The following is a 19,934-nucleotide window of genomic DNA, read 5'->3' on the forward strand; positions in this document are numbered from 1 at the left end:
TACTAACAGGGGCCAAATCTTTCTAAATCAATTGGTACTTAATAGCTCAGGGTGACATATCATTAGTTGACTTATAAGAAAACTTATAAATGGTGATATTGCTTTCTCTCCTTTCCCCAAAAAAACAAAAAAACAAAACATTTGATAACATTAATGACGGAAAATTAGTAGCAAGAAAAAATGATGAACTATGAGTTAAACATCCACCCCATTTTGATCCATTGCGTTGGGCATAAAAAATTAATAGAATTACCCACAATTATACACGAATCTCTCTTTCTGTGGGATCTGGGATTCTGGAGTTGGAATAGGGTTTCGGGGACTGATCGATGAAGACAAGCGAAGAACATGGACGCCACAATCCCAACACCAAAATGTTGCTCACCGCCCTCGCCGCCATGGTGGCCGAATCCACCACCTTCCCCATAGACCTCACTAAGACCAGGCTTCAGCTCCACGGCGAGTCTGCTTCCTCCTCTCGTTCCACAAATGCCTTCCGAGTGGCTTCAGCCATCGTGAAGGACCAAGGTCCTTTTGGCCTCTACAAGGGCCTGTCTCCCGCGATTCTCCGGCACCTCTTCTATACGCCCATACGAATTGTTGGATACGAGCACCTACGATCCCTCTTCCTTGCGTCCGATGGCGGCTCTGTTTCCCTTCCTGCCAAGGCCCTTGTCGGTGGAATCTCCGGCTCCATTGCTCAGGTTCCAATTTTCCATATTATCATTTTACTAGGGCTCTGATTAACGATATTGCACATTTTAGAGACTTGGATTTGCCAATGAACTGCAATGTCAAGAAATTTAGCTAATCGAGTTACTAACAGTTCATGAAATGTATGATCCTCTCAATTGTAACATGTTGGAATTGATTGATGATAAAGAATTCTTTCAGTGCTTCAAATTTTAGAATCTGGGATGGACTGAAAATCACAGGCACTGTCTAAACTGTCTGTACGCCTTGTGCTGTATCTATACTACTCAAGTGCATGAACTTTTTGCTCTAATACCACATTAAACTACCACTAAATTCAAAGTTTAAGCATATAGATTACTGAAAACTTAATATTTTATTGATATCCTTTACTAAATATCAATATATTTGTGTATACCATTAGTACCACAGGTAGTGGCAAGCCCTGCTGATCTTGTTAAGGTGAGGATGCAAGCTGATGGCCGTCTTATGAGCCAAGGTCTGCAACCCAGATACTCAGGTCCTCTCGACGCCTTTACTAAAATAGTGCGTGGAGAAGGGATTATGGGGCTTTGGAAAGGGGTTGTCCCAAATGTTCAAAGAGCATTTTTGGTGAACATGGGAGAATTAGCCTGTTATGATCATGCAAAGCGTTTTGTTATTCGGAATCAAATAGCTGGGGATAATATTTTTGGCCACACCTTAGCTTCTGTAATGTCTGGTCTGTCTGCAACTGCCCTGAGTTGTCCAGCTGATGTTGTGAAGACAAGAATGATGAATCAAGCTGCTAGCAAGGAAGGAACGACCATGTACAACGGCGCGTATGATTGTCTCGTGAAGACGGTTAAAATTGAAGGATTGAGAGCTCTGTGGAAGGGATTCTTTCCTACTTGGGCAAGGCTTGGTCCTTGGCAATTTGTCTTCTGGGTGTCTTATGAGAAGTTTCGCAAACTTGCTGGGATTTCATCCTTCTAGTTAATAATTGCTATGAACTTGTTGGCATTGTGTCTTTTGTGCCAAAGCAAATAAAGGGTGACTGGGTGTGATATTGATTTGCTTTGTAATGAGCAGAACTAGTTTTTGCAAAATCTTTATGCTTTTGAATCGTTCTATTATTAATCCAAAACCCGAATAACATCGAAAGAAAAATCCTTTAACATGCCTGATCCAATGCTTCAGATGTAGTAGTCACTTGAATCTAAAAAAATGTGTCGTTCCCTATTTAGCCAATTGCCAAAATTATTGCAAAAGCTAGTTTCCAGAGCAGAGCGAGAAGAAAGATGGGAGGATGGAAGTCCTATAAATTAAACAACTCTTCATGACCAGCCACTGCCTCTCATTCTGTCCTGCATTTCAGCTGCTCTCTCCTCCTTCAACCTTTGAGCGATCTCTTTAATCTTGGGGTTGAAGAAACGATCTCGCACGAATTTCCTTTCCTCTGCTTGTATCTCCTTAATAGCACTTGGATACGGGTTAGGAGGAGGTTTCTTCCCTTGAAGACGTGCAATTTGCTTCAAGCGAGAGTAAGCCTTCTTTTTCGCCTTTTTCTCTGCCCGGTATTCCATCTGAATGACAAAAGACGTTATTCACAAAATGAAGAGATTCAAGAGAAGGAAACAAATAAAAGAACCCACAATCCTTACATTGGCTACTGCCATGGCTTCCTCCTCACTGACACCCTGTTCCTTCAGTTCAAGCACTCGCAGGCCGAATATTCGCGCTGGAGGAGGATCGAAACTACAGAACCTGTTGAAACAAAAGGCAACTAGTTAGGAACTTTCTCTCTTTTTTTCTCTCTGTTTTTTTCCATCCTTCCATATCAGGATTTCATCCATGCAAGATAAAACTCTACACATACATACATATATATATGTATGCTTCAATTGAACCATCTATTTTAGCAATGCGGATGTCTTTTAGAGATTCTATCCCAAAGAAGAAGGCAAATTCTGAGAGCATGCACGACAAAATGACAAACTCAATTCACCATCCTTCCCAAAATGCAAGTGTCATCGGGAACATTTTTTATCAGCTGATCTATTTTAAGCCAAGCATGTCTCTAGTGATTGATTCTAGAAGCCAACAGATATACCATTTAACAAAGTAGCCGTAAGAAGTGATTTCACTACAATTATGATAGGCCTTCAGAAGAATTAACATTGCTTGAAATTCCTCATTATAGTTAAACATTGGTTAAATGCACAACCCAGACAGACATAAAACAACCCATGGCAAGCCTCAGCAGTAGGCATATGGAATTTTAATTCATGAATATCCAACAAGAGTTTTCTACGTCATGTGCACTCCAAACCCTTGAGATAGAAGTTCCACAAGAATCTAAAAACCTGAGAATCTAATTTTACTTCAAGGCAGAAAAGTAGCTCTCGAACAATGGAATCAATCCTTCATTTCAAACATGTATGATGGAGTAAAATGTGATCAACTACATATATAAGAGAGGCATCATACTTGATCGCATCTTCGTATTTTGAATCTGGATGTTTCTGGAAGAACTTTTTTACATATACATCCTCAGGAAGAGTGATTGTCTTGATTGTTCCATCTATTCGAGGAAATGTAGGAGGTGGCGCCCTGAACAAGAGTGTAATAGATAAGATAATTGTTTCAAGCAATTGGAAGCTAACTGGAAGCGCAACTTTTTATGCATCCATTGCTACCAAGCAATATGCTCAACCCATGAGCAGGAAACAACAGGAAAAAAAATCCCNTAGATAAGATAATTGTTTCAAGCAATTGGAAGCTAACTGGAAGCGCAACTTTTTATGCATCCATTGCTACCAAGCAATATGCTCAACCCATGAGCAGGAAACAACAGGAAAAAAAATCCCAAAACTTTCAGTCCTTCCAAAGAAATTTATCTCAATAAGCAGTTTAAAATCATTTAATTCAATGAAAAGAAAACTGCTGTGATATATTTCACCAAAAAAGATGTCATAGACATGATAAATTGAGAAACTTGAATCCAATAGTATCCCAAAAAGTTACACAAATCTAAGAAAAAAGAAATTTGAAGATAAGACCAAAAGATCGTCAAATTTATTTTGACAAGCTAGAACAAAAAATTGAACATTTTCAGGATCCTAGATAATGAAATACTCTTAAAAAGGCAAAAGTACGAGGAGTGGAGAATAGAAGAACTGACTGTTCCATGGCTTTGAGCCAAATAGGTTCTGCTTTGGCCAAGCCCTTGACGAGCTTTCTAGTCCTAGTTAGCAAGTCTCCTTTCATGAAGGACATGGCTCCTCCTCTGGACTGCGATTCAATCCAATGATCTACTGGATACAATAAAAAATTAGAAACCCATAAGAAATAAAATAGTACAGCAAAGCAAAACCAAATCAGAATGAAATAAAAATATTACAGCAAAGCAAAACCACTCCATGGGTATCAGGGTTGTAATTAACAAATCAGAATGACAGGAACTATATACTAAAAACATTATCGAGATACAAGAAGTTATGCAATTTTCTCCCACTCCTTTTTCATCTCTCTTTCCCATGCTAAGAAGTTTCACTCCCTTCAATAACACAACTCGCTTTTTTCATCACTTGAAGGGAGTAAATCTTCATCATCGTCGTAAGGCCTAGTTTAAAATCAATTGTGGTATGAGTTTCATATAAAATTATAGCAGGCTAGGGGGTGAAGTTTTAATGTTTGCACAAGAAAGGGTTGAGGGGCATAAACAAAATTGAAGTGAACCTACATGTCGAGTAAATAAATAAATGGGTGTGAATAGGTGGAATTTTGTGAAAAGTAAAACAGACAGTAGACTAGATTAGAAAAGGAAAAAACTAAAACCGAAACTCAGAACCAATAGTAAAAAGAGAAGCAAGATTATTGATCTGATCACAAGCCAGAAAACAATCTACTTAATAATGAATCAATGACAACCAAAGAGAAGCTCCCTGAAAATATAATGGTAGCCAAAACTTCCAACTAACGATATGCCAACAAGAATTTTCAAATATACAACGAGATCAAAATCAAATCGGAAAACTACACAGCTTCACATACGAGGATAACTCAAAGGTCATGTACACCCCCTCTTTCATTTGTCACAACTACAAAGTTTAAAGTCAGAACGCAATAAAATAACAAAAACAGTCGGAACTCACATTCCTCCTCACTCCGAAAGGTACACCACCACAATTTTAAACACAATGCATTGCCTGCCTCCCTCACTGCATTGCCTCCCCGCTCACTAAATGGCAACTGATATGACTAATGGGCTAACTGCCAATAATCAGACGCAAAACACCAATCAAACGCTACTCTTGCAATGACTTCAAATAACACCACACACATGCCTAAACGCCTAATGAACTCCCAAATACTCATTGCACCAACGCAGTACAATCAATTGCGGTCTTCAGCCACAACAATCAATTACGTTCTTAAACCACAAACAACCAAACCTCCAATCTTGCTGGAAGTAAATCACAAGGCACAAAAATTATCACTACGCCGGCAAACAAACATTAACACGCCACCACACCAAAAGCACAAACAACAGACTATGGCGGCAAACGCCAACCACATAACACCACACCAAAAGCACAAAAAACAACACACCACCACACCAAAGATACACAATTACTGCCGGAAAACTCCAGCAACACACCACCACACCAAAAGTGAGAGAGACAAACAACCACCACTGGCAACCTAATCAATAAATAAATTACAGAACAAATTGAAACCCCAGTTCAAAACGAAACAAAAATCGAAATCACAAGTCAAAATTACATAAACAAGTTGAAAACCTAGTTCGAAATTTCAGAAGAATGCAGACAGATCACAATCAATGAGGAAACCACAAGTCCAAAACTCAAACACGAACAAAACTAATAAATACCTGCGAAACCAACGAAATGATCACTAGAACGAGAGGGAACGGCCGGAGCTGAAAGAGTCCTACGAAAAGCTTCAATGGTGAGAGGAAGATGAGCAAAAATGATCTAGGGCTGAGAATTGTGTTGTGTAGGGGCAATTTCGGTATTTACACAACATTATATAATCAGGGTAAATTTTGTAGCTGTTTTGAGTCGATTACTCCAACAAAATTCACCTACCAACTAAAACCTAAAAAATCAATTTAAAATAATCCTAGATTTTCCAAAAGTCAATTTTTTTTTTTTCTTTTCAATTATTATCATTTAAAAATAAAATGCATACTAAACAATAATAGAATTAGAGAAATTACAATAAAAAATTTATATCAGTAGCCAAAATTAGTTAAAGAATAAAAAGGTTTACGTAGACTGGACTGGAATTCTGGAAAAATATCTACACGGATTCTAGAAAAATACCTTACATTCCATCCAGTATCTCATTCCAGTATGATTTAGTGATATCTGTGATCTGACATGACATTCCATCCGAGTGTGGTTTAGTGATATTTGTGATCTGACATCTCATTCCAATGGGTTTTAGTGAGGTTTAGTGATATTTGTGATCTGACATCTCATTCCAATGGGGTTTAGTGATATTTCTGATGCCAATGTGGTTTAGTAATATCTCTGATACCAATGTGGTTTAGTGATATCTCTAATCTGACATCCCGATCCCAATGTGGTTTAGTGATATCTCTAATCTGACATCCCGATCCCAATGTGGTTTAGTGATATCTGTGATCTGACATCCCATCCCAGTGGTTTAGTGATATCTCTGGCAGTTGATGCTCTTATAGGTCTTGTTTACTTGAATTCCAATTTTTTATTTGGTTAAAAAGGCTTTAACCTACAGTAGAGATGCTCTGGCCGTTGACGCTCTTATAGGTCTTGTTTTCTTGAATTCCAATTTTTTATTTGGTTAAAAAGGCTTTAACCTACCTTCTAAGTGATGCTCTAGCCGTTGACGCTCTTATAGGTCTTGTTTTCTTGAATTCAAATTTTTTATTTGGTTAAAAAGGCTTTAACTACCTTCGTTGACGCTCTTATAGGTCTTGTTTTCTTGAATCCAAATTTTTTATTTGGTTAAAAAGGCTCTAACCTACCTTCTAAGTAAGATGCACGCTATTAGAAACGATAGAAACCGAACTGGGGGCTAAAAAACTACCCATTCGGTCTAGTTTATATCAAAGGTTTAAGCATAAATTGTTGCGGGGGGATAAAGAGAGAGAGACATACGTGATTTTTGTTGACCAATAAGACTTACTAAGGTGTGAAATCTCTCCTTTGCATAAAAATAGAAAAGAAAAAACATCATTCTATTCATTAATTCCATATTAAGTCTAAGCTTAAATGCAACTACATGTATTAGAAGGAAAAAGAAAACAGATCAAGACATGGGGACAAATCATATTACAAGTCAGTGGATGTTATAAATCCTGATGGTTAACAACCTTAAGACCCCAGCTCATGTCTTCACAATGTCTTACATGTGGAACAACTACACCAGTATCTATTCCTTTCTTTGCCTTGCAATCATAGAACGGAGGAGCATGAAAGCAAGGCTCCATTGACATCGCCCTACGACACGCTGGATCGGGCGTGGTCATGTTCTCCGCCTTGTAAAGAATCCATGGCTTCAATCCCCCGAGTCCTTGAGCCACATACCCGAACGTCGACCATGCACTGGTCACCAATACATCGCTCATACTCAGAAGGTACATTTCTGCCCATGCTTTCCTGTTGTGAGCCTTCTTCTCAGTCTGCTGATACATTTCGTAGCTTGGCTGGTGAACTGCAATGACCTCTCCCGTTGTGGTTGGGTACTCCCAGTACAAGGTTCTCAATTTTTCGTAGTATCCAGAACTCAAGGATGTCATCAAAACCGCTTTCACTCTTGGGCGTTCCAAGGGAACCGAAGAGAAGCCTTCCTTGTCTACGTCGGGAAGTATCTTCTCCTGAAGAGTACAGCTTAAAATCTGATCCATTATATGTTCGAATGGTCCCGATCCAATCTCGAACACTCTTACTTGAATTCCTATCAATTCATCTGCACTTGTTAGATATGCTTCGTAGTATCTCGTAATCAGTCCCCAAACGTGATTCGATGGGTGGAAAAGATATCGACCCAGATGATGAAACACGTTGTCTTTTTGGGGGAATAAGTTACTCAGTTCGTGCTCGAAAGACGGGATCAGGAAGAGCGATGGAACAAAGTAGTTATCTGTCTTGAGTATCAGCCAAGGGACCCTACTTAAAAGAGCCTGTTCTTGATCACAGAAGAAAAGCTTGTCATGATCATCATAATCATGAACCAAATGTAGGTATAGATAGGATGGGAGCGCTTCTGTCGATTCGTTTAGCGTGTTCATCTTAAGCATATATCCATGACAATTAGGAGATTTCTGATTAAAGTTGCTGAATTGATCCATCAAGGGGAAGTCATTTGGTAGCAGCCAAGTTTTTTCTGGGAAGGGCTCACAAAATAGATCAGCCATATCCTTCCCCGGATCGACAAGCAAGACACGATCGGTAAGAACGGCATAGAGAAATGCAGAAGCCAAAGTGAGTATCTTATTTCCCAAGCCACTATAAGACATCCACACAACATATTTACACTCTGTCAAACTAACACTACTGCCAGATCTGAGCTGCTCTACTGCTTCATCATATGGTTTTGTATGCGGACCACATCGTCGATGAAGCGCTTCGTAGTCTCTAAGCTTCGAGATGAGGTACGGAGACGGTCTGTGGGTCGAAGTTCTTCGATATAAACTGGATTGATATCTACTCAAGCATGATCCTTCATCAAATCCAGGAATGAGAAGGCCTCCAATAAGCTTGTCTCTATTGGAAAGTCTAGAGAAACCGTTTTCTGAACCTATAAATTCAAAAACATGGACAAAAATGAATGAACACTAGAATTCATAATAGACTTGAATCATTCAAAATGCATAGATTCCACTCTTTTTGTTTCCTGTCCTGTGATATCAGATAGGAAGTTGAATGCACAAATCTTCTCTGTGCATCTACTAACAATTTTACAAGATCTAAAAGGGTTCCCAATGGCTAGAAGATGTAAATATATCAGAAGCTCCTGCTATCTTCTCTGTGCATCAACGTGCAGAAGCAACCAAAAGAGGTTTAATAATGATACTCATAACAACAACGAAGACTACAGAGCTAATAAGAACAGTCCAAAAACTTTTCAGAGGCCCAGCAACTACAAATCAGGGACATGAATCACTGAAACTATGGCAGGATCTATAGCTAAGAAATCAGACATCTGTCGAAGTTTTATGAGTACCCATCACATGAAAATACTAACCTGAACTCTCAGAACTGCCATTAGTGACCACTCTTTCCAATGCTCTGGCTTCAGCAAAACCCAATGACAGATCCGCCGCCGGATTCCTGAACACCAAACCAACAAAAACGACCAACGGAAGACCTATAAGCAAATAAGTAAAGATCTCCTTCACCTTCATATCTCTGAGGAATCCCGATTTCGGAGCACCGTCCGCCGATGCCTGGAATCGGAGACGATCTATGGGCCTTGAACACAAATTTCGTCTTCTAAAACCTCTCGTCATTCAAAAATTTCATATGGGTAATATGGAAAACCCGGGATTTCTTCAGATTTTGCTCGATTCGATCGCGTTATGGAAAGAAAGCTAAATGGGTATCATGAGCCAGCTCGAAACAGAGCAGATTTTGGGGTAAAAGTTCAAATTTCTACAGGGTTCAACAAACGTGGCGAGGTGATTTGATTGTTTTATAGTATCTGCAGCCGGTATCGCCATTGATTGAGCATTGACTGCAGAAGGGATTTATATTTTAAGCTCATAAACGCTGATTTGCCAAATAAATCTAGTTGATTTAAATCTCTTGGGATACCGAGAGGGTTGGACTCGGGAAGAGGGTTTCAATACAATAATCCAAGAGTTAAGTGCTAAAATGTTGGTTCCATCGAAAAATCTTGCCGTTTTGGACAATAATGATTCAACAAAAATTGGAAATAATAGATTTTATGTAAAAATGGGAACAAAAGATTAAGACCATCTATTATTGGATATAATGTAAAGTTAATTTAAAAAATAATAGATTTTATTTATTTTATTTATATTTACGAAAATTGAATTTGAATGATGTCTTTACAAATAATTTTACCACCTAATTATCTATTATTGGATGTAATATAGAGCCAGCGTAAAAAACAATAAATTCTATATACATTCACAATAATAACTAAAATGCACTATTTTTTTTTAAATAATTATTAAATTTTAATAATATCTTTCCGATAACTTTACTAATATATTTATATCTCGAGTTATGTTCAAAATATTTAATTATGGTGATGTATCTAAATAAATATAAACTTTTAAAATTAAATATATTAATTGTTTGATGTATGGTCCCTCCAATTCTTAGAACATAGGACCTCATCTGACAAGTCATGCCAAGTTAAGGCAAGCGAATCAGGCATCAATTAATGGCAATTCAAAATTGTTGGCTACCATTGGGACAATTGAGTTTGATGTGATAAATGAAAATGGCTTCTCCCGTGTTGCCCTACTATGACGAGAAATAGCCAAAAGGATGGCTCGTTTTGTGTAACTTTTCTCTATTATTATATATCGTTTGTTATTTTATTATTGAAGGTAACTTTTTAAGTAGATATTTTTTAATTAATTTAATTAGATATTTTTAAGTAGATTTTTAGGAAAATATNTTTTTTTTTTTTTTTTTTTTTTTTTTTTTTTTTGTCTAGTCTTAGTCACGTCATTAGTGATATTTTTATCTAAGGTTCACTTTTATTATCAGTAGTTCAATCATAGAAACAGTAAAATTTAATAAATTGGTCTTTTAACCCTCCCGAATAATTTTCAAGGAAATTAAAAAGTCAAAAGTTTAATAAATTTTAAGATGTTTTTTAGTTTATAAAAAAAATAAATTTGACAGAAAGTATTGTTTTAATCCGGTATTATTTCAAAAAATTATTATTTTAAAATAAAATAAAATTATTTAATTGGAGCGACATCTATTTGTAATCCTTGGAGCTGTATTTCATGGAAAAAAGGAGGGAAAAAAAAAAGAAAAAAGAAAAAAGAAAAAAAAAAAAGACGACTGTGAGTCATTGACTCATTCCTGAGGGTTTTAGGGGTTTAAGCGGGCGGTGGAGCGACGAACGATTCCGCCTCAACGAACATAGCGACATTAACACTGTAAGCTTCGAATCCGATTACTCCTTCGGCATTGACTAGGATGTCAACTTCGGAATCGAAACTCCAAGACGCAGAATCGAACGCCGCCGCCGCCACTAAAACACCGGAAGATCAACAACAATTGGGCGCCCCAAATCACTCTGAGGAAAAATCGCCCGAGGAATCAGGTCAATCAGGAAAGATTTCCGGAAGTGGAGGTGAAGATGAAGGAGGAGAGGATCTAGACGAGGAAGAGGAGGGGGAGTGTGGGTTTTGCTTGTTTATGAAAGGGGGTGGTTGCAGAGATAGCTTCGTAGAATGGGAGAAATGCATTGAGGAGGCGGAGAAGAACAAGGAGGATATTGTGGAGAAGTGTTTTGAAGTCACTGGGGCTTTGAAGAAATGTATGGAGGCTCATGCGGATTATTACGAGCCGATTCTGAAGGCGGAGAAAATGGCAGAAAACGAGGCGATTATCGAATTGGAGAAGGAATCAACTCCAAATGCTACCCAGCAACATACGGATTCCATAGACCTGGAGGTGATTGCAGGTACCGAGAATTTGGAAGAACAGAAGGCCTCTGCTGCTGGTAAGTGAAGATCTGATTCCTGAGGCGGAAAACATTATTTTGTCGAAAGTATTTTAGTTTCTAGCAGATCTTTTAACAGGCCGTGGAAGATAATCTTCCTTGAACTCTTTGTCTTGTGCACCGAAAGCTGATCATATTCATTTCGAAGTATCATAGGAAAGAAGAGATTTTACCTTACAACACGTTCGATTTAATTCAATTTCTGAATAATTGTTCGTGCCATTGTTGCCTAATATCATTTTTCCACAATCATAGTCCCTTATACTACCTTTGTCATTAGTAACTTAATTAGATTGTCACTACGAATTATATCTAATGTTTAATTAGTATGAAACCAGTTCTATTTGTTGCATGAAAGCCACTAATTGACAGTTACAAGAGGGAAAACTTTCCTGATCGATCAGAAAGGATACCTACACTGGTATACTTTCTTTCAAACCTACGGCAAGAGGAGCCATTGGAATGAGATGGGTCAGTCAAGTTTTTTTTTCCGAATCTGTGTGTGCAAATTCTTGAGATATAGGAGGTTGATATTAGTGAGATGGATCACAGTAAGCCTGTGTTTTTGTTCCAAAAGTTCAGTCACTCACCCCACAAATACCCAGAGGTGTGTCATATTAAGTGTTTGCTTTTGACACATTGATACCTAATTGTATTTCTTTTCAGCTGCACACTGAAGCTAGGGGCTATATTCTTGAGGCCCATCTTATGCTACTTTTAAGGATGGTTTGAGATGAATGGTGAGATAAGGTTCTTTATCACTGAACAGATCGCTTTCAATTGCTAATGTCTGGTTGTTGCATGTTATTGTGTGCGTGTGAAAACCCGGTTATCATTTCAGCTGCAGAACCCACATGTTGAAGCTGATTCCTCTTTAAGCTCCTCATGAGTGCATAAATTTGGTATTATTGAGCTCGAGAGAACATAATCTCTACTAGTAAGGCTGATCACTCTTTAGGCTTCTTACAGGGAAGAGTGCTAGTAGCATATCTCTTTATTTCCATTTCCAGTTTCTAAAGCTTAACCTTTCCTTGTTCAATTAGTGCAATTCTGTTTGAATATTTTCCGTCTCCCTGCTAGAATGAATATTTCATCTACCAGAGTGTCTTACTTGTAGTAGTAAAGACAGTTAACACACGGTATTTGTGAAGTCGTTAGAGGTGAAAAAACACTGCTATCTTTAAGAAGCACCAGAAATAAAGATCATTGTGTGCCCTTGTATACAACTAAGATCTCATGTCAGCAATTGTTCGTTTTTCGAACTAATTCCATTAGGTTTGAAGGAATCTTGAGAGGGTCAAAATTATTGCAATGTTGTGTTATTTAATATACATGATTTGTTAACATTTTGAAACAAGTAAACTGTATATCTTGAAAGAATACTGTCTGGAAAACTTTAATCATCTTTGTCATCGTCTTCATCGTAGTTGAAAGGCAGTGGTACAGATTTAAATGCCCGGTACCTCCCAACATTGTTCAGATGCTCATTCTCCAACCTAAACCAGAAGGGCCATTGAAGATTTCAGAAAGAGGCAGCTTGAGGAAACAACCCAAGCTAAACGGAATTTTTGAAGTCATACCTGAAGAAATTCCATATGCCACGACGAATGATCTCAAGGCTGGCCACTATTGTAATCAAACCTTCTGTATGCAGGTTGGAAAACTTGAAATCCAACACAGTTTGCAGCCAAGCAAACCTCAGTAAAACATTCAAGAACTGCATTTGATTTCCACAACTTGTTCAGATAACTAGAAAGAGATGGCCCTAACTTGCTTTTAGCAGTGAAACCTTAGGAGAAAAACTCACCATTGCCACAAAATATACACTGTTATGACCAACAAGTAGTTTGTCTCTTAGCCATCGGTTTTTCGAATGGCGCTGCAAAAGGCCCCAGTCGATGGCGAGGTCCCAATATGTGCATATAATGGCAGCAACAGCTGAGAACACTGCCGCCAACACTTTCCAGGTTATTCCCTTGTTTAGACTGTAAGCTGTCCTCAAGCAAACAGCTACAATTGTCAAGAAGTACTTCACTCCGTTATATCCCTGCATTGTATCTTTCTCCTCAAACAGTCGCCTGAGACACTGTAAGAGTGAGAAACCAACAAAAGTTGTATGTTAGTGGTATAACTTTTCCCTTCTTTGGACAGAGATCAAAAGTTAGATGATGAGATTCAAACCTGAAGGAGACGAGACAAATATGGAATAACAGCAATGATGAAGCTGAAAGTGTTGAATACAGTGTTGGTTCGACAAGTATCCCGTCGATGTTTGTAATCTCCCCAACCGTAATAGCAAATGTAGAATTCCAAGCTACGAAGTGCTTGCACCTGAATGAGTCGAAGTAATTGTTTGAGGATCTATGATGTAGGTAGCTTCTTGAACAGAAGAACCTAAGAAAAAAGCTTGATGTAACTAACCTGGCTGGTTAACTGATCTGCCAAGAAGAAATCAGGGAAGACGACCTGTCGAAGAAACGTAACCAACATTAGAGGATAGTTCAAGAACCTTCCCAGTAGGTCGAAAGTTCAAAATCTCATCTTTCATACCGTGTAAAGGGGAGCACATATGCAATGGTACAAAGTTTTTATGCAGAATAAGCGACTCGAACGATATAAGATGTTGAGTGGACACAAGAAGACTGCAATCACAACCTGCAGGCAGAGAAAAAGACAGACTTATAGTCACAAATTAATGGTTTTATGGCCAAATGAGTAGTTTTTTTGTGAGACCATTCTTACAAGGAGCAAAACCAAAGGGAGAAGCTCAGTGACTGCTTGATATGACTTCGTTACAGGGTCCATCTCCATGTCAAGGTTAGAAAGAACACAGGCTAAAGCAAGAGTTGCCACAGCAAAACTGGGAAAAAGAACCTCTCGGTAGGCCAACTCAGTGCCTTGTTTGAACCCAAATATGAAGGAGTAATTCACTTGGTATCGCCTCCAAAAGTATATGTTTGCTGCATACATCAGCAGGTGCAACACAACGAATCCAAACAAGCTGCATCAAACAAGCAGAGGAATGAATTAAAATGCTCTAACTTTTACAGCAGACCATGTCTCTTTTATCAGGAAACAAGAAACGAAAAACGACAACGATATCCTTTTAAGTTACCTGTAAAGAGGAAACATGGTTTCCATATACTGGGTGCTGCCTTCTCTGTCTAGTAAATGTCGAGCTCGAGTAACGAAAGCGAGGGCGACGATAAGAGCTACAGTGCAGCCAGCAAAGAAACCTGAAATATTTGTTCAATTTAACCAAAATAATGAACATCAACGAAGGGAAGTCTGTGTTGGAAAAGGTTTGAAATGAAAAGAATCCATGATGGTTCTTTACCAACTGAAAATGTAATTCTATGTCTTTCTTTCTTTGCTTTGGGTCTCAAGATGTTCATTCCTTTGGTCCGATTAGCATTGCAGAAGTGTTTGATAAATGCAGCTTCCACCCTTTCCATTAGCTTGGAAACCTGATTTAATGGCAATAGTTAATGTCACAAATGCAACTCGAGATATCATGTGAATCATAGCAAACCGTCTATGCTAATATGAACATAGTTCAACTGACATAAAAAACATGAACCATTGACCGAACCATTGACCAAGAGGTCAAATGTTCAAATTTCTATCAACTATCCTACATATGGTTGAACTAAAAACAAACCATCCACGTACAGAGATCACCTATAACAACCCAAGTCCACCGCTAGTAGATATTTAAAACGCGTTACGTATTACTGTCAATTTCACAGTTTTAAAGCACGTCTACTAGGGAGAGATTTCCACACTCTTATGAGGAATACTTTGTTCCCCCTCTCCAACCGACGTGAGATCTCACAATCCACCCTCTTGGGGGCCAGTGTCTTCGCTGGCACAAACCTCAACGTCTGGCTCTGATACCATTTGTAACAGTCCAAGCCCACCACTAGCAAATATTATCCGTTTTAGCCTGTTACATATCATTGTCAGCTTCATAGTTTTCAAACACGTCTACTAGGGAGAGGTTTCCACACCCTTACGAGAAATGCTTCGGTTCCCTCTCTAACCGACGTGAAATCTCACATCACCGAACTCTTAACTATATGAAACTATGCCCGTGTTAAGAAATTATTCAAACTTAGAGAATTTTTCACTCTCCTTAATTGACTTTTTGGAAAATGGGGTTTGAAATATTGCATTTAAAGAATTTTTGACGAGAAAGGAAGTGTCCCATAAATTCAACATAATTACAGCTAAAAGAGCTTGAAAATTAAAGCAACCTCGTCAGAACTCCCAAGATAAGAGCTGTCCACCATCTTCATGTATGACTTTCCTGCATTTCTTGAAGTAATCTGCAGCCATCATTTTCAAATAATAAGCTCCAAATTATGAAGAATCTCATCTTGAATATAACAAACAATATAATTCAACTACATTTACCTTATCATATTTCTTCATTATCTTTGAAAATGCCAAAGTATTCAAGAAGCTGTTCATCAAAAAATGAAAAGAAAATTCAGACAATTCCACATTATGAAGAACTAAGGATTTAATTGAATTACCTGAAGCTTTTTAGCAGCCTGAGTTTGTGGTAAAACACAACAAAAGCCCTCTTGAGTTGGTTCTCAATTTTGTTGAGATTTTCTCTGTTGAATTGAAGTTCTGAGTTCTTGGGGAAGTTGAAAAGGCCTTTAATGGTGGATATTGGTGTCTCTTGAGTTGTGTTCATTGTTACACGATCAAGAAGTTCAAGTGGAGGTGGTCTGTTGGCCTTCATCTTCGTTTCTTTCCCTTCTTCATCCTTTGTGTTCTTCTCTTCCTTTCCATCTTTTTCTTCTTTTGATTCACTTTCTGGTTTATGACTTTCTTTGTGGCTCGACCCACCTTCTTCTATGGAGTCCATTGCTATATGAACCCGTCCTGTGTATATCCAACACGTAAACGTTTAGAACTGCCTTTGAAATGAGTTATTTTGACCCAATAACCTTTAATTATTAGGTTATGATTTGTGAGATCCTACATTAATTGGAGAGAGAAACGAAACGTTCCTTATAATGATGAGACATGTTTTAAAACTTTGAGTGGAAGTCCATAAGGAAAAGCCCAAAGACCACAATATCAATATTGCCTAGCAGTGGGCTTGAGCTATTATAAATGGTATGAGAGTCAGGCACTGCACGGTGTACCAGTGAGGACGCTGGGCCTCCAAGGGAGGTGGATTGTGAAATTCCATATTGGTTAGTGGAAACCTCTCCCTAATAGATACGTATTAAAATCTTGAGGGGAACCTCGGAAGGGAAAACCAAAGAAGATACTATCTACTAGTGTGGGCTTGAGCTATTACAAATGGTGTCAAAGTCATGCATCGAATAGTGTGCTAGTGAGGACGCTGGGCCCCAAGGGAGGTGGATTGTGAGATCTCACGTTGGTTGGAGACGTGTTTTAAAACTTTGAGCGGAAGACCAGAAAGAAAAGTCCAAAGAACACAATATTCTGCTAGTGATGGGCTTGAGTTATTACAAATGGTATGAGAGTCACGCACCGCATGGTGTACCATGCAAGGACACTGGACGGAGGTGGATTGTGAGATCCCATATTGGTCAGTGAAAACCTCTCCCAGTAGACGCATTTTAAAATCGTGAGAGGAAGGAAAACCCAAAGAAGATAATATCTGATAGATTGTGAGATGGCACGTTGGTTGGAGATGGGAACAAAACATTCTTTATAAAAGTGTGAAAACCTCACTCTAATAGACGCGTTTTCAAACCTTGAGGGAAAAGTCTAAAAAAGGACAATATCTACGCGCTTTCGTAGAGAATTAAAGAGGTGGGTGTCATGAATTCATACACACAAAACAAAGAAAAACTTACTGCTAGCTCGGACCCCAGAAGGAGTGGAAGATGACAAAGCAGCAGTAGAAACAGCAATATCAGTAGCCAGCTTTGAAATCTCCTCCGACCGGTCGCCGGAGAAATCCCAAACACCCTTTGGATTCTCCACTTTGATTCTGAAAGCAATCAAAGCATCCATTTGCTTATTCAACACACTCGCCTCCTTCACAACTTCCTCCACTTTCGACTTATAAAACTTCTCCACTTTATTGAACTCTCTATCCAACGACCTAAAGTACACCAACTCATACTCTCCCCCCTCCTCATCCGCCATCAAAAACGTCGTCCGATACTTCCTCGTCCCATCCCGGCTCACCGCATTCACCAATATAGCCTGCTCCTCCACCGCATCCTGCGGCGACCCTGCCCCACAACAAATACCACACAAATTAGTTACAATTGTTGAGAGCGAGTCCAGTTAATTTAGTAGAAGATCCTGTCTGGATTTATAAGTGATCGAATACTATCTCCATTGGTATGAGGCCTTTTGGGGAAACCCAAAGCAAAACCATGAGAGCTTACGCTCAAAGTGGACAATATCATACCATTATGGAGAGTCGTGTTCGTCTAACAAGTTACAATAACCTCCCCATGGGATTATACCCAAACCTCTATTTATTGAGTATTGTTGGGAGTGAATCCCACATTGACTAATTTAGATAATGATAGTGAATTTATAAGTAAAGGATGCCTCAGGCATTTTGGAGAAATCTAAAGCAAAGTCATAAAAGTTTATTATAACACTATTATCATATGCAACCAACCTGGACTTGTAGGGTGGCTATTATGGCCGTGGCCGTGACTATGACCATGGCTGTGGCTGTGGCGGAGCGTGAGGCCGCTGAAAGCCCTGTAGAGGCTGAGGGTCCGTCTGAGCTGGGCAGAGTCGGTTACGGGGTGGTTTCGAGCGTGGGCTTTGTTGAAGGTGTCGATTTGCTTCAAGAGGGACTTGAGGAACTCGTAATCCATGTAGGCTTGCTGCCATTCAGGAACCATCTGAGCGGCAAATTGCTTGCCGAACTTCATTATGGACGATGCTCGTGTTCAACAGAGAGCTGATGTTTAAATTTATGATGGAAAGCAACACAACAGAAGGGCGACGTATTTATAGTTGAAAGAGTGTAAATAATTGAAAGAGACAGTGCATGAAATTTCAAACCATGGAGGACACGTGTCATGCAGGATAGGGGAGAAAACTCAGTCGGTCACTTCTTACTTAAAATATTAAATAATATTTAGGAAAAAAGTTCATAAAATTATAANTTTTTTTTTTTTTTTTTTTTTTTTTTTTTTTTTTTTTTTTTTTTTTTTTTTTTTTTTTTTTTTTTTTTTTTTTTTTTTTTTTTTTTTTGTCTTTTTATATATACAGCGACTGTGTCAATTAGAACAATCAAAGGAACACGGTTCGATGTTGGAAACTTCGGAATTTGAAAAGGTGGTCTTTAATCAAAATTATTTATATAATTAATTAAAAAAAAACCCAGAAAGAATCAATTTTTAATATGCCCATTACATGAAATGGGCATATATTCGAATGATTTTTCAGAAGAAATAATAATAATAAATAATAAAAGGAAAGATATTTCATAAAGTTGACTAAGTCTACGTTTATTTAGCTTCAATGTCTTTCCTAAATTTCAATTTAAATTAATGATAAATCTAAGACCGTTTGTTCATATCATATTTATAATCATGTTTTCTAAACTAATTAATAAAATAATTTTAATATACATTTTCAAATTAATTAAAATAATTTTTTTAATTGAAAAGTTCCAGTAGCACTAGCTCGAACCCTCTTTCTCTTGGACAAGAGAGCTCATAACCGTAATAAATGCTAGCAAGGACCACTGGAGCTATGACTACTCTCTTTTCTTGTACCAAGAACCCGACCATGATTAATGTTTCTGAGCAAAACCCATAAGCCAATATTAAATATTAAAGTCGTTGTTGTTGTTGTTGTATACTGCTTTTAGCTTATAACATCAATTTCTTTAGATTCATATTTTCCAAAATATTTTTCTCAGACATAATCTGAGACTCGAGTATATGTCGATATTGCATGCAAAATCCGAATTTTATACGACTGACTTATTTACTAGATTAGAACAAGTGTCGCAAAATCCTGAGACAAGTAAAATTTCGAAGTTATCATTAATTAGGTCGCTTTTCCGAGAAGAAAAATTCAAAAATTTCCTTTTTCAGCAAGTCAATTTTGAGCAAAACAAAACAAAAACTGTGGCATTTTCCAAAAGCTAAGGCAGTAATAATTATCTCAACCACTTTGTTTGACACGAAAAAGAAAAAAAAAATATAAACTTTTTAATGAACTAAGTGTCTTTGGCTTAGAATTTTCTAAACAAAACCCTTTTAATATATATTATTGAGTCTTCAACCTTTTGTTGCTCAAAGCATTCCACTAAATTCAAAATTTCAAATTACTTTATTTTCTTTACAATTAGATACGAATATGGACGTGTTGATATGTTCATACTATGGGATTATCACCTTTAATTATTTTAATTACACATCAATATTAAATTAATTTTATTAAGTTCCCGCCTTGCATCACTCATATGTCATCTCGTCTAGCTCTAACATGTATTAAACACATAATTGATTATAAATTTTTAATTTTGTGTTTAATAGATTCTTATATAATCAATTTTT

At 37.9% G+C, this 19,934-nt stretch overlaps 5 protein-coding genes across 10 annotated transcripts; 2 read left to right on the top strand and 3 right to left on the bottom strand.

The window, feature by feature from the left end:
- Nucleotides 1–233: 233 nt before the first annotated feature.
- LOC111778201 (mitochondrial uncoupling protein 3) lies at nt 234–1,781 on the top strand. Its single transcript, XM_023657894.1, has 2 exons — nt 234–704; nt 1,126–1,781. Exons 1-2 carry the CDS (start codon nt 330–332, stop codon nt 1,666–1,668), a joined length of 918 nt encoding a protein of 305 aa, XP_023513662.1. The 5' UTR covers nt 234–329; the 3' UTR covers nt 1,669–1,781.
- A 6-nt stretch (nt 1,782–1,787) lies between these two features.
- LOC111778212 lies at nt 1,788–5,681 on the bottom strand. Of its 4 annotated transcripts, none has more exons than XM_023657923.1 (6): nt 5,570–5,660; nt 4,830–4,947; nt 3,857–3,986; nt 3,163–3,285; nt 2,337–2,439; nt 1,788–2,258 (listed from the first exon to the last, which is right to left on the bottom strand). In XM_023657923.1, the coding sequence occupies exons 3-6, from the start codon at nt 3,949–3,951 to the stop codon at nt 2,010–2,012; spliced, it is 570 nt and encodes a 189-aa protein (XP_023513691.1). In that variant the 5' UTR covers nt 3,952–3,986; nt 4,830–4,947; nt 5,570–5,660; the 3' UTR covers nt 1,788–2,009. The 4 variants fall into 4 exon arrangements, with proteins under 4 accessions (XP_023513691.1, XP_023513699.1, XP_023513675.1 ...); XM_023657931.1 differs by having other exon boundaries at nt 3,857–3,989; XM_023657907.1 differs by lacking the exon at nt 4,830–4,947 and having other exon boundaries at nt 5,570–5,681.
- A 1,220-nt stretch (nt 5,682–6,901) lies between these two features.
- LOC111781906 (galactoside 2-alpha-L-fucosyltransferase-like) lies at nt 6,902–9,521 on the bottom strand. Its single transcript, XM_023662643.1, has 2 exons — nt 8,932–9,521; nt 6,902–8,484 (listed from the first exon to the last, which is right to left on the bottom strand). The coding sequence occupies exons 1-2, from the start codon at nt 9,194–9,196 to the stop codon at nt 7,034–7,036; spliced, it is 1,716 nt and encodes a 571-aa protein (XP_023518411.1). The 5' UTR covers nt 9,197–9,521; the 3' UTR covers nt 6,902–7,033.
- A 1,203-nt stretch (nt 9,522–10,724) lies between these two features.
- On the top strand, nt 10,725–12,915 carry LOC111797387. 3 transcript variants are annotated; one of them, XR_002815534.1, is made up of 3 exons: nt 10,725–11,400; nt 12,067–12,140; nt 12,828–12,915. XR_002815534.1 is itself a non-coding variant. In XM_023680375.1 (2 exons), the coding sequence occupies exons 1-2, from the start codon at nt 10,872–10,874 to the stop codon at nt 12,075–12,077; spliced, it is 540 nt and encodes a 179-aa protein (XP_023536143.1). In that variant the 5' UTR covers nt 10,725–10,871; the 3' UTR covers nt 12,078–12,461. The 3 variants fall into 3 exon arrangements, 1 of the variants encoding a protein (XP_023536143.1); XR_002815535.1 differs by lacking the exon at nt 12,828–12,915 and adding an exon at nt 12,242–12,461; XM_023680375.1 differs by lacking the exon at nt 12,828–12,915 and having other exon boundaries at nt 12,067–12,461.
- Nucleotides 12,599–18,302, bottom strand: LOC111797377 (phosphate transporter PHO1 homolog 3-like). Its single transcript, XM_023680365.1, has 14 exons — nt 18,032–18,302; nt 17,247–17,630; nt 15,939–16,296; nt 15,817–15,865; nt 15,657–15,728; nt 14,738–14,867; nt 14,516–14,636; nt 14,143–14,401; nt 13,951–14,055; nt 13,822–13,866; nt 13,582–13,731; nt 13,208–13,486; nt 12,981–13,117; nt 12,599–12,896 (listed from the first exon to the last, which is right to left on the bottom strand). The coding sequence occupies exons 1-14, from the start codon at nt 18,291–18,293 to the stop codon at nt 12,797–12,799; spliced, it is 2,451 nt and encodes an 816-aa protein (XP_023536133.1). The 5' UTR covers nt 18,294–18,302; the 3' UTR covers nt 12,599–12,796.
- Between the last annotated feature and the right edge of the window lie 1,632 nt (nt 18,303–19,934).

This window comes from Cucurbita pepo, chromosome LG01, assembly GCF_002806865.2.
Source record: "Cucurbita pepo subsp. pepo cultivar mu-cu-16 chromosome LG01, ASM280686v2, whole genome shotgun sequence".
In the NCBI taxonomy this organism is placed as follows: domain Eukaryota; kingdom Viridiplantae; phylum Streptophyta; class Magnoliopsida; order Cucurbitales; family Cucurbitaceae; genus Cucurbita; species Cucurbita pepo.